Genomic DNA, 12,974 nt, shown 5'->3' with positions numbered 1-12,974 from the left:
CAGCAGAGTAACAGGAACTTCCAGCGCAATTACACCCGTGTGACCAATTAACTTACCAATACGAACACCTTTGGAATGTGGGAGGAAACCAGAGCATTCGGAGAAAACCCACACAATCACGTGGAGAAGCTACAGACTCCTTACAGACACTGCCAGGAATTGAACCGTGGTCACTGGCAATGTAATAACACTACACCAGTGGGCCACTCTTGAAAATACACAACTCAGTATACTTTAATTGATGCACTTTGGGGAGCTAAAGCAAAGCAGGACATAATAATAATGAACGCTAGGGCCCTTGAGGGTGCTGAGTTCCTTCAATGTTTCGTGTGTGTTCCATTACTGTCTTATGCACCTAAACAGACAAAATAAACAGTAAGAGATAGAACAAAAGCAAGTCCATCATTGAACTTCAGGATCCCCATGACCCAGGACAGTCCTCTTCTCATTGCTACCAGCAAAAAAAAGTTCAAAGTACGTATACTTTACACAATCTTGAGATTTGTCTTCTTACAGGCAGCTACAAAACAAAGCAACCCAATAGAATTCATTAAATAGACCATCAAACACCCAATGTGCAGAAAAAAAAATAAACGCAAACAATAAAAGTAAGCAAATAAGCATTTGGAAACAACAGGAATTCTGCAGATGCTGGAAATTCAAGCAACACACATCAAAGTTGCTGGTGAACGCAGCAGGCCAGGAAGCATCTCTAGGAAGAGGGACAGTCAACGTTTCAAGCCGAGAGCATTTGGAACTGAAGTTCATGAAAGTGAGTCCACAGAAGGTCGTTACTCGCAGGCCACAGCCTCAGTTCAGTGCGGAGATCAGTAAACCTCATGGCCCTGGCCCAGGGTCATTTCTCACTCTCAGAGGAGGAACAGGAACCTGAAGACACACACTCAAAGTTTCAGGACAGCTTCTTCCCATCTGCCATCAGATTTCTGAATGGACAATACACCCGTGAGGATTAACTCAGCTTCCACCCCCCAACTCTTTTTTGCACTACTTATTTAGCTTAATTCTTTTCCCCCCGATTATATACTATTTGTAATTTAGTTTTTATGAATTGCACTGAACTGTTGTCATAAAACAAATTTTATGACATAATCAGGAATAATAAACCTGATTCTGAATTTAAGTAAACAATAAAAAAAAGTTAACAAGTACAAAGTTTTCAACAAATTTAATAAAAAAGTCCTTCAGTTTGCAGGAGTTGTTGAGCAGTCTAAACTGATTAGAATAGTGACAGCTTGAAGGAGGAGTCAGATCGTCAGGCACAAACCGGAGTGAATCATCATGCACAACATCATGATTGCATCCTAGTCCTTTTAGTGGGAGGTGCATCACCATTTCCTTCGTCCTCATCTTCACCATCATCTTCTTCATCTGATTCAAGAAAAGAATGCTCAGTTCATGGCAAAAAATAATTATCATTGTACGTCAAGAAATGGGTACAAGTACTGAGAAAGAAAAATAGAATACTGGAAATCCAGAGCAACACGCAAAATGCTGGAGGAACTCAGCAGATCAGGCAACAACACACAAAATGCTGGAAGAACTCAGCAGCTCAGGCAGCATCTATGGAAATGAATAAATAGTTGTCGTTTCAGGCTGAGACCTTTCATCAGGACTGGAAAGGGAAGGGGGAAGATGCTAGAATAAGATAGTCCACTCTCCTCTCCTATCAGATTTCTTCTTCTGCAACCCTTTACCTTTTCCACCAATCACCTTCCAGCTTCTTTCTCCACCCCCATCCCCCTATCAACTTCTAGTTTGTCCTTCCCCTCCCCCCACCCCCTCCTTTCCATTTCCGTGCGTTCCTCTGGGCACATCAGGAAGAAGTTCACAGAGGAGTACGAGGGGGATGCAAACAGAATCACAGTCAGGTTTATTATCAGCAGCATGTGACATGAAATTTCCATCCAGATGGCAAGCATAAACTCAAACGACCTCATTCTATAAAGCAGAACGTAAGGAGATATTAGGCAAATGATCAAAAGGGGGAGTAAGGTGGAGATGTTCTGGAAGCGCTTCAAGTCTGGGAAGTTGCCAACAATAAACTCATTAACTTCTACACACACCGCACGCTGTCAGAGCAGTGCTGCCAGGATAACCAAGGACATGACCCACCCAGCCAACACACTTTTCGTCCCTCTTCCCTCCGGGCAAAGGCTCAGGAGCTTGAAGACTAGTACAGCCAGATTTGGGAACAGCTTCTTTCCAACAGTGATAACACTGCTGAACGGATCCTGACCCGGATCTGGGCCGTACCCTCCAAATATCCGGACCTGCCTCTCAGTTTTTTTGCACTACCTTACTTCCCATTTTTCTATTTATGATATATAATTTAATTTTTTAATATTTACTGATTTTAACTATTTTTAATATCTTTAATATTTAATATTTGTAATCCAGGGAGTGGGAAGCGCAGAATCAAATATTGCTGTGATGATTGTACGTTCTAGTACCAATTGTCTGGCGACAATAAAGTATAATGTTGGAACTAGGAGCCACTGTGCAGAATCAGGAAAAGCTGCAGAAAGTTGTCATCTCGGCTAGCTCCGTAATGGGCACTGGCCTCTCCAGATCACGGACACCTTCAAAAAGTGATGCCTAAAAAAGGTGGTATCAGTCTTTAAGGACCCCATCACCCAGGCCATGCCCTCTCCTCATTGCTACCACCGAGGAGGTACAGCAGCCTGAAGACGCACACTCAATGTTTTAGGAACAGCTTCTTCCCCACCACCACCAGATTTCTAAATTTGCTGCAAGACAAATTTCACAACATATGCCAGTGATATTAAACCTGATTTGGAATCTCAGCTCAGGGCACTTAGTGCTGTTGAAAAACCGGAGGTTCAGCCTCCCCGCACCACCCCCCCGTCTTCATTTCCTTTACGGTATCTACTGCCATCAATCCAGGAAAAGAAGCTGACATATCCCAAAGTATTCGGAGATAAATCACTGTTGATAAATCCCAAAGCTGATCAATGCACTTACACACCATTTACACTAGATGGCATTTTGCACAAAGCTTCACATTGGCAAGCCAAGAATGTTATACTGACAAATGAACCCTCACTTTGCTATTATTCAGTATAACATAATAGCAAAGTGAGGGTTCATTTGTCCACTCCTCTTCCTATAATATACAGACATTGTACATCATTATGTTCAAATTTACTGTCATCCAACTACAAATATACAACCAAATTAAACAGTGTTCCTCCAGACCACAGTACACTCACACTACATATGGTGGCATGCAAAAGTGTGGGCACCTCAGTCAAAATTTCTGTTACTGTGAATAGCTCTCCATCTTTTACGCGCTTAGCTATTCACAGTAACAGAAATTTTGACCAGAGGTGCCCAAACTTTTGCATGCCACCGTACATCACAAAGCACATAAAACAAAATAGAACCATAGAACACGACAGCACAGAAAACAGGCCATTCGGCCCTTCTAGTCTGTGCCGAAACTTTATTCCACTAGTCCCATTGACCTGCACCCAGTCCATAACCCTCCAGACCTCTCCCATCCATGTATCTTATCCAATTTATTCTTAAAACCTAAGAGTGAGCCCGCATTTACCACGTTAGATGGCAGCTTGTTCCACACTCCCACCACTGAGTGAAGTTCTCCCTAATGTTCCCCCAAACCTTTCTCCTTCACCCTAAAGCCATGTCCTCTCATATTTATCTCTCCTAATCCAAGTGGAAAGAGCCTACTCGCATTTACTCTGTCTATACCCCTCATAATTTTGTAAACCTCTATCAAATCTCCCCTCATTCTTCTACACTCCAAGGAATAAAGTCCTAACCTGTTCAATCTTTCCCTGTAACTCAACTCCTGAAGACCCGGCAACATCCTAGTAAATCTTCTCTGCACTCTTTCAATCTTACTGATATCCTTCCTATAGTTAGGTGACCAGAATTGCACACAATACTCCAAATTTGGCCTCACCAATGTCTTATACAACCTCCTCATAACATCCCAACTCCTATACTCAATACTTTGATTTACGAATGCCAGGATGCCAAAAGCCTTCTTTACAACCCTGTCTAAGTGTGGTGACCCGGCTGGTGGCATAGTGGCATCAGCGTCGGACTTTGAGACGAAAGATCCCAGGTTCGAATCCAGCCGGCCGGCTCCCCTGCACACTTCCCATCCGTGCTGGGTTACGAGCTGGTGATCTCTTTGGAAACTCACCCGGCAGAAGACAATGGCAAAACACTGCTGTAACTTGCCTCGTACGCAATTCCCCACTACGTCAGAGAGGCATGGAGGGAAATCGTCCGCTAACTGGAGAAACTCCGGATGTGAAGCACCTTTCCTTTCCTACCTGTGACACCACTTTCAAGGAATTATGTATCTGAACTCCCTGATCTCTTTGTTCCTCCGCACTCCTCAGTGCCCTACCATTTACTGTGTATGTCCTACCTTGATTTGTCCTTCCAAAATGCAACACCTCACACTTGTCTGCATTAAATACCATCTGCCATTTTCTGGCCCATTTTTCCAGTTGGTCCAGATCCCTCCGCAAGCACTGAAAGCCTTCCTCACTGTGCACAACACCTCCAATCTTAGTGTCATCAGCAAACTTGTTGATCCAATTTACCACAATATTATCTAGGTCACTGATATAGACAACAAACGTCAATGGTCCCAGCACAGATCCCTGAGGCACACCACTAGTCACAGGCCTCCAGTCTGATAAGCAATCATACACTACCACTCTCTGTCTTCTCCCACACAGCCAATTTTGAATCAAGTTCACAACCTCTCCATGGATACCAAGTGTCTGAACCTTCTGAAATAACCTCCCATGTGGCACCTTGTCAAAGGCCTTACTAAGGTCCATGTAGACAACATCCACAGCCTTTTCTTCGTCTACTTTTTGGTAACCTCCTCGAAAAACTCTACAAGATTTGTTAAACATGATCTACCACGCACAAAGCCATGCTGACTATCCTTAATCAGCCCTTGGCTGTCCAAATACTTGTATATCCGATCTCTCAGAACACCTTCCAATAATTTACCTACTACTGATGTCAGGTTCACCAGCCTGTAATTACCTGGTTTACTTTTGGAGCCTTTTTTAAACAACTGAACAACATGAGCCACCCTCCAATCTTCCGGCACCGCACCCGTGGCTCAGGACATTTTAAATATTTCTGCCAGGGTCTCTGCAATTTCTACACTAGTCTCTCTCAAGGTCCGAGGAAATATCATGTCAGGCCCAGGGGATTTAACTACCTTTATTCGCTGTAAGGCAGCAAGCACCTCCTCCTCTTTAATCTCTATATGTTCCATGACACTGCTGCTTGTTTCCCTTCCTTCCATATACACTATGCCAGTTTCCTGAGTAAATACTGATGCAAAAAAACTGTTTAAGATCTCCCACATCTTGCGAGGCTCCACAAATAGACAACCCCTCTGATCAAGGGGACCAACTTTGTCCCTTACAATTACTCTTAATATACTTGTAGAAACCCTTCGGGTTTACCTTCACATTACCTGCCAAAGCAACCTCATGTCTTCTTTTTGCCTTCCTGATTTTCTTCTTTAGTATTTGCTTACATCTTCTATACTCTTCATGTACCTCATTTGTTCCTTTTGCCTATACCTGCTATACACCTCTCTCTTTTTCTTAACCAGATCACCAATATCCCTTGAAAACCAAGGTTCCCTGTGCCTGTTAACTTTGCCTTTAATCCTGGCAGGAACATGCAAACTCTGCACTTTCAAAATTTCGCCTTTGAATGCCTTCCACGTACTGAACACATCCTTGCCAGAAAACAACTTATCCCAATCCACTCTTCCTAGATCCTTTCTCATTTCCTCAAAATTGGCCCTTCTCCAATGTAGAACCTTAACTCGAGGACCAGTCCTATCCTTATCTGTAATTAACTTGAAGCTAATGACATTATGGACAATTATGACCCAAAATGTTCACCTAATTATTACCACAAGTTTATGAGAGTCAGGTTTAATATCGCTGGCATATATTGTGAGATTTGTCTGTGTGACAACAGTACAATGCAATACATAACAATAGAAAGAAAACTACTGCAGTAATTTAGCTTTCCTTTACAAAATATACATAGTCCAAAAACATAAACAAAAAAGCCTGAGGTAGTGTTCACGGGTTCTATGTCCATTTAGGAATCGGATGGCAGAGGGGAGGAAGCTGTTCCTGAATCGCTGAGTGTGTGCCTTCATGCTTCTGTACCTCCTACCTGATGGTAACAGTGAGAAAAGGGCATGCCCTGGGTGGCAGGGGTCTTTAATGATGGACTCGGCCTTTTTGAGGCATCGCGCCTTGCAGATATCTTGGCAGTCCCAGTCCTGATTAGAGCAAAGAGGTTGTGAGACAGGTGGTAGGGATCTTCAAGGATGCTTCAGGCCCTTTGTCTGCACAAGTGAGAGGGAGACTCCGATGACCCTCTTGGCAGTTTTTACCGTCCAGGGCCACCCCGGTGAACTCATGCACTGAAGCAGACGAGAATGGGTCTTAATATCCCAAACATTGAGGAGCTCGAAAAGCACGTCCCCACTGCATTGCATCAATGAAGGAAGGTTCATATTGACGTGGACTTCTCTTCATATCTCAGGCATCACCTCTCGCCAAGCCAAGCATCGGTGAATGTTATCACCATAACCTTCAAAGCAACCTCCGAATTGCAGGAAATAATACTCGATGATCAAAGGTCCCAGAGCTCACACACAACTCAGGTCTACTAGGCCGTTGGGATCACCACCCTCCTATACACCTCCACAGCCCCAACCACCACGACACAGTCACCTTGTGTACAGACACTCCTGTGTCTAGTGTCACTTTATGGACATACAATCAGTCTTTGTATACAAGTGATCTTATGTACTTTCTTTATCTTATTGTGTTTATTTTGCATCAAGTCCAGAATAAAAATGATTTTGTTCTCCTTTACACCTGTGCTCTGGAAATGACTAAACAATTCTGAACGTTGAAGATCTGCTCCATCTTCAGCAGGGATCATCAGGCTCCGTAAAAATGCCACTAACACTGCCTGGACAAAATCTTCCCAACTCACTGAATGGAGAAATGCCACAAGATGAACATTCTCTCCCAGACAACAATCTCAATCAGTACAGCATGGGCCATCTCTGGTCAGCTACAGTGGATACTATACAATTTTTGAACTCAATATTGGGTGAAGATCACCAGGTGGACTGAGATTTAAAGGATATCCTCAAAGCTTTTTGTTCTGGAAAAGGAATTGCAATATCCCACTAACCCCTGGGAACCTCTGGTCCAGGACTACTTGTACAGAAAGAGCAGTCAGGATGCTGTTGGGAATCTCAAATGCATACACTGGGGCCACACAGAAGTCTGCATAAGCAGTGGAAGGAGTGCAACACTTCACAAACTGGCAGCCTCTCAGCCTGTCAACCACCTCCAGCTCCATTTATGGAAGAATCTAAAGTTCACTTACCATGCTCTTCACTCAGCTCTGAAACTTTGCCTTCTCCAGATAACCTCTGTTTCCCTGACTAATCAAGAACCTATCAACCTCCACTTTAAATATACCCAATCACTTTGCCTCCACAGCAATCTATGGCAATGAATTCCATCAAGCATCCAAATTCGTCACAGGGTCAGTTCAACTCGACAGCAAACTGGACCTCACATATTGTAAACTCCCTCATTCAATAAGATTTGGTACCAGTACTCCCTCTACCCAAGATCAACAACAGAGTGGAATCTTCTGTTGCCAGACCTGCGCAGTATTTCTGACATTAATATTTTTAAAGACTCAATCAAATCGATTTAGGGGATCTGGTCAAAAAAAGCTTACTTTACAATTTAACTCCCACGCCGTTCACACTGACTGCACGTTATAACAGCCATCCGGCAGTGCTTGCACAGTACCAAGCAGAAGCAGGATATTACCATCCTCTGGCTAAAGAAATTCCTCTTCATCTGTTCTAAATGGACATCCCTCTGTGGCTGTGTCCTTTGGTCCTAGTCTCCCCAACTACAGGAAACATCCTCTCCACATCCACTCTGTTGAGGCCTTTCAATATTCAATAGGTTTTAATGAGATCCTCTTCCCTTATTCTGCAAAACTCGCAATGAGTACAGGCCCAGAGCCATCAAATGTTCCTCAAACATTATCCCTTTGGGGCCAAACAGACTTGTACAAGAAAAGTGTCTGTTGGAGGAACATCTGTGGGAGAGAAAGGAATTGTCCGTCATTACGGATGAAACTTTGCATTGGAGTTTTCTCCAGCTTCCAACTTCCTCCAGTCGCCTTTGTGGCTCCAAATTCCAGCCTCTGTAAGATCTTGTGTCTCCAGGAGTAAGGCAAGGCCAGGAGAGCTCTGTTCTCTACCCGCCTCCCCCCCCCCAATTTATCGGGAGTGTTGCAGATGAAGGGCCCGAAGCATTGTTGAGGATCCCTACCACCCATCCCACAATCTCTCTGACCCACAACCACCAGGGAGGAGGTACAGGAGCATCAGGACTAGGACTGCCAGACTGGGGAACAGCTGAGAGACTAATGAATACCCTGCCTCATCACAAGGATAACAAGCTGTTTACTGTTTACCTGTGCTGTGCACTACATACACTTTGAATTATATTTTATTAACTTATTTGAATTTGAATGTATCTGATTCCTCCTGGTCTACTCAGAACAATTCCATCGTTAACACAACAGCAAAGCCTTGAGATTGCACCTCAGAACAACGTTCTCTCTCATTTTTTTTCCCACAGCTGCGCAGACCAACCACTGTTCTGAGCAGGAAGTTTTTACACAACCTGAGAACTACACAGCACTTTAATGAATTATTATATTTAAGAAAATTCCACCTGTGCAGCAACAAACATTATGTGCGTGGGAGCATTTTAGTTACAGTGTGGCCACGCACCGGAACATCTTAGAGGGAATAGCGCCTCAGAGGTGCTCCCTCCACCCTGAGGATTTCAGGTGCAATTTTGCAGAGCAGATTCATGTGTATGGTAACCAATCCTCCACACCATTTAACTCTCCCTGCTGCACAATCGTGAAAACGCTCCCAGCATTTTCAAATTCTTCCTTCAGAATGCCCGCATCTGCTGTTCGGATCATGGCAAGTTAAACCTGGTTTCCTGGACAGTATTTCTCCTTCATAGATCGTGTAGTTTTCTGTACATGAAATTCCTGGGACGGGTCCCACACAAGTGTGTGCAATTCAAAAGAATATTAGCTGACTGTTAAGCATTTTTGGACATTCTAAAAGAGACAAGCGCCAACATATAATAGTAAGCCTTACTTTCAGAACTCTAACGGGTTTAAACAAATTACAATAAAGTCTTTCCCTAACTTAACATATCAAAATTTCAAAGTACATTCATCGTCAAAGAATGTATAAATGATACAACCTTGAGATTTGTTCACTTACAGGCAGCCACGCAAGAAACCTGAAAGAACACCAACAGGGAGGGAGGGAGGCAGACAGACAGATACACAAATCCTGCAAACAGTAAAAGCAAGCGACAGCGTTCAGAATGAAAGCGAATCGGAAGACACGGAGCCTGGAGAGCCGGAGTAGACCCCAAACCTTCATCACACAGCGGGGCAAGTTGCCACGGAGCTCACAGACACGGAGAGGGAAAACACACATATCATGCAAACAATAAAAGGCAGCAACAGCATTCAGAACCAACTCTCATTTACAACATTTCCATCCTGATTATACCTAATTTACCAGGGTGATGTCTAGATTAGAGTCCATGAGAAACATTGGATAAACTTGGGTTGTTTTCTCATCCCTGGGGAACTGCAGGATCTAGGACGGATGTCGAGGCTGAGAGGGTGCAGGAGAGGTTTACCAGGAAGCTGCCTGGATTAGAGGGAATGTGCCTGTGGATTAGACAGGTTGGACACACAGGTGGTGTATTTACTGGAGCGGCGGAGATCTGACAGACAGTATCTTTTTACTCAGGGTTGAAATGTCTAATATCAGAGAACATGCATTTAAACTGAGAGGGGGAATTTTAAACAAGACGTGAGGGGCAAGTTTTTTATACACAGGGATCGGTGGGTGCCTGGGGTGATGGTTGAGGCGGGAACTTTGGGAACTTAAGAGAAGTTTAGATAGGCAGATGAATGTGAGGGAGATGGAGAGGTATGGACATTGTGTCAGCAAAGGGGATCAGTTAACCATTTGATTACTAGTTTAATTGGTTCGGCAGACCTGTGGGCCGAAGGGGGTGTTGTATGGTTTAACTAGCGACCCGCTGAGTAGACGCGCTCTATATTTACACAGACTGATGTGCAGTCACCACAAACCCACCGGAGCCGGAGGCGGAGGCCGAGGCCGCCCTCCCGGGGTCGGGCTGTTTCTCCCGCAGGACCAGGTCGCTGAGGGCGCCGCCCAGCTGATCGAGGAGGCCGCGGACGCCAGCGAGGATGCCCGGGATGGTGCGCCGGGTGCGGGCGCAGTACCGCCGGCTCCGGCCGCTCCGCTCCACCAGCTCGGCGCAAACCTCGCAGTCGGCCATGGCAGGGGGAGGGGGTCACCTCCGCACTTTGACCCCTCACCCCCGCAGCGCAGGTTAAATTCACGTAACAATGAAATAGCCGCGACGAGTCCGACGCCACGCGTGTTTTGTGAGGAAAAGGCCGCGCGGGGAGGGGACGCGAGGGGAGGGGATTTGATTTAAACGGCCCCCAACCCCGGAAGTCCTCACAGACTTGGAGATGGCGGCAAACGAGGAGAACCACAAGCGGCCGCTAGATGAGGATCCCATCGTGTCCTTGGCCGACGTGTTGGAGGAAAATGAGGAACTGGAGCACGAAGCGTGCGCGGTTCTGGGCGGCAGCGACTCGGATAAGTGCTCTTACCCGGAGGCGAGTCCGTCTATAAGGCCTAACGATGTGTTGCGCGGGTCCGTCCTGCGGCGTCGAGGACCCGGTCGGGTCGGGTCGCAATGATGGGTTATGTCAATCCTTTGACAGTCGAGCTGAAATAACCGGGAGGACGGTGGGTCCCGGCCCGAAACGCCGCCTGTTTCCCGGTCGGGGGTCCTGTTTAATGCAGTAAAAAGGGGTTGCGATCCCTCCAAAGATTCCCCCAGCATTGTCCGTGTGATGCATCTGTTGTGGCTGAATACCCCGAGTTTCAGGTTGGCCAGGCATTTCCATGCCACTCCATACATTTTTATCATAAACAAAAACGGATACAGTACAATTAAACCAGCGGGTGGAGGGCTTGCGCCCTTGGGTTGGGTGTGAGGTGTTTATTTGTGGACGGGGAGGTTTTTTTCCCCACAAGATTTTATTTTAGACCCCAGTTAATTCTGCGAAAGGATCAGTTAGCCTCCCCGAGGTGCTCCAGCCGTTGACTCGCGTCTGTCTGGCGCCATTTTTACGTAATGGGTTTGGGCGGCTGTGATTGGTCCGCTGACTCTTTGTGGAGCGCGGATACAGAGCATGTATCGGGCTGGGTTCATCTTCATGTTCTTACAGTGAGGAACCAGTTCAGATCTGCTGCCCATGTTCATGTGGGAGAGCCAGCGGCCTCAGAATAGAGGGACGCCCCTTTACAACAGAGATGCAGGATTTCTTTATCCAGAGGACAGTGATCTCTGGAATTCATTGGCAGACACGGCTGTGGATGCCAAGTCATTGGGCATATTCAAAGTGGAGGTTGCTAGGTTTATTGATTAGTCAGGGTGTCGAAGGTTACAGAGCAAAGGCAAGAGAATGGGGTTGAGGGGGATAATAAATCAGCCATGATGGAATGATTGCACACTCGATGGGCTGAATGGCTTAATTCTGTACCTATGTCATGTGGTGTGTACATCCGGTATTGATCATCTCAGCCTTTTCTGCTCCAGCTCTTTTTAAATTAGCCACTGAAGGTCCACGTATATCAATTGAATCCCGTGGGCTTTGCTGATTACACTGTATTTTGGCAGTGTTGGATGCACCTACTGACACAGGATCCATCTGATGCTCTTTTTCTACTAATTTAGTTTGTAGTTTTTAAAACTATTATAGATGGCAATGTACTGGTGCAATATAAATTTCATGATGTATGTCAGTGATACTAAAAGTGAAGCAACACACATCAAAGTTGCTGGTGAACGGAGCAGGCCTGGCAGCATCTCTAGGAAGAGGTACAGTTGACGTTTTGGGCCAAGACCCTTCGTCAGGACGAACTGAAGGAAGAGTGAGTAAGGGATTTGAGAGGGGGAGGGGGAGATCCAAAATGATAGGAGAAGACAGGAGGGGGAGGGATGGAGCCAAGAGCTGGACAGGTGATTGGCAGAGGGGATATGAGAGGATCATGGGACAGGAGGCCCAGGGAGAAAGGAAAGGGGGGAGGGGGTGAAACCCAGAGAATGGGCAAGGAATATAGTGAGAGGGACAGAGAGAGAGAAAGAATGTGTGTATATAAATAAATAACAGATGGGGTACGAGGGGGAGGTGGGGCATTAGTGGAAGTTTGAGAAGTCAGTGTTCATGCCATCAGGTTGGAGGCTACCCAGACGGAATATAAGGTGTTGTTCCTCCAACCTGAGTGTGGCTTCATCTTTAAGTAAAGGAGGCCGTGGATAGACATATCAGAATGAGAATGGGACGTGGAATTAAAATGTGTGGCCACTGGGAGATCCTGCTTTCTGTGGCGGACAGAGCGTAGGTGTTCAGCAAAATGATCTCCCAGTCTGCGTCGGGTCTCGCCAATATATAGAAGGCCACATCAGGAGCACCGGACGCAGTATATCACCCCAGCCGACTCACAGGTGAAGTGTCGCCTCACTGGAAGGACTGTCTGGGGCCCTGAATGGTGGTGAGGGAGGAAGTGTAAGGGCATGTGTAGCACTTGTTCTATTTACAAGGATAAGTGCCAGGAGGGAGATCAGTGGGGAGGGATGGGGGGGACGAATGGACAAGGGAGTTGCGTAGGGAGTGATCCCTGTGGAAAGCAGAGAGGGGGA

At 45.8% G+C, this 12,974-nt stretch overlaps 1 protein-coding gene across 1 annotated transcript in view; it reads left to right on the top strand.

Moving 5' to 3' along the window:
- The first annotated feature begins 10,572 nt into the window (after positions 1-10,572).
- Positions 10,573-12,974, top strand: part of ubr7 (ubiquitin protein ligase E3 component n-recognin 7) — a 55,051-nt gene continuing 52,649 nt past the window's right edge. Inside the window, exon 1 of the mRNA XM_072274736.1 lies at positions 10,573-10,881. Coding sequence (XP_072130837.1) covers positions 10,732-10,881 — 150 coding nt within the window. The 5' untranslated portion in view covers positions 10,573-10,731. The remainder of the gene's footprint in view (positions 10,882-12,974) is intronic.

Source organism: Mobula birostris, chromosome 1 (genome assembly GCF_030028105.1).
Source record: "Mobula birostris isolate sMobBir1 chromosome 1, sMobBir1.hap1, whole genome shotgun sequence".
Taxonomy (NCBI): Eukaryota; Metazoa; Chordata; class Chondrichthyes; order Myliobatiformes; family Myliobatidae; genus Mobula; species Mobula birostris.
This window is presented reverse-complemented; position numbering and strand designations above follow the sequence as displayed.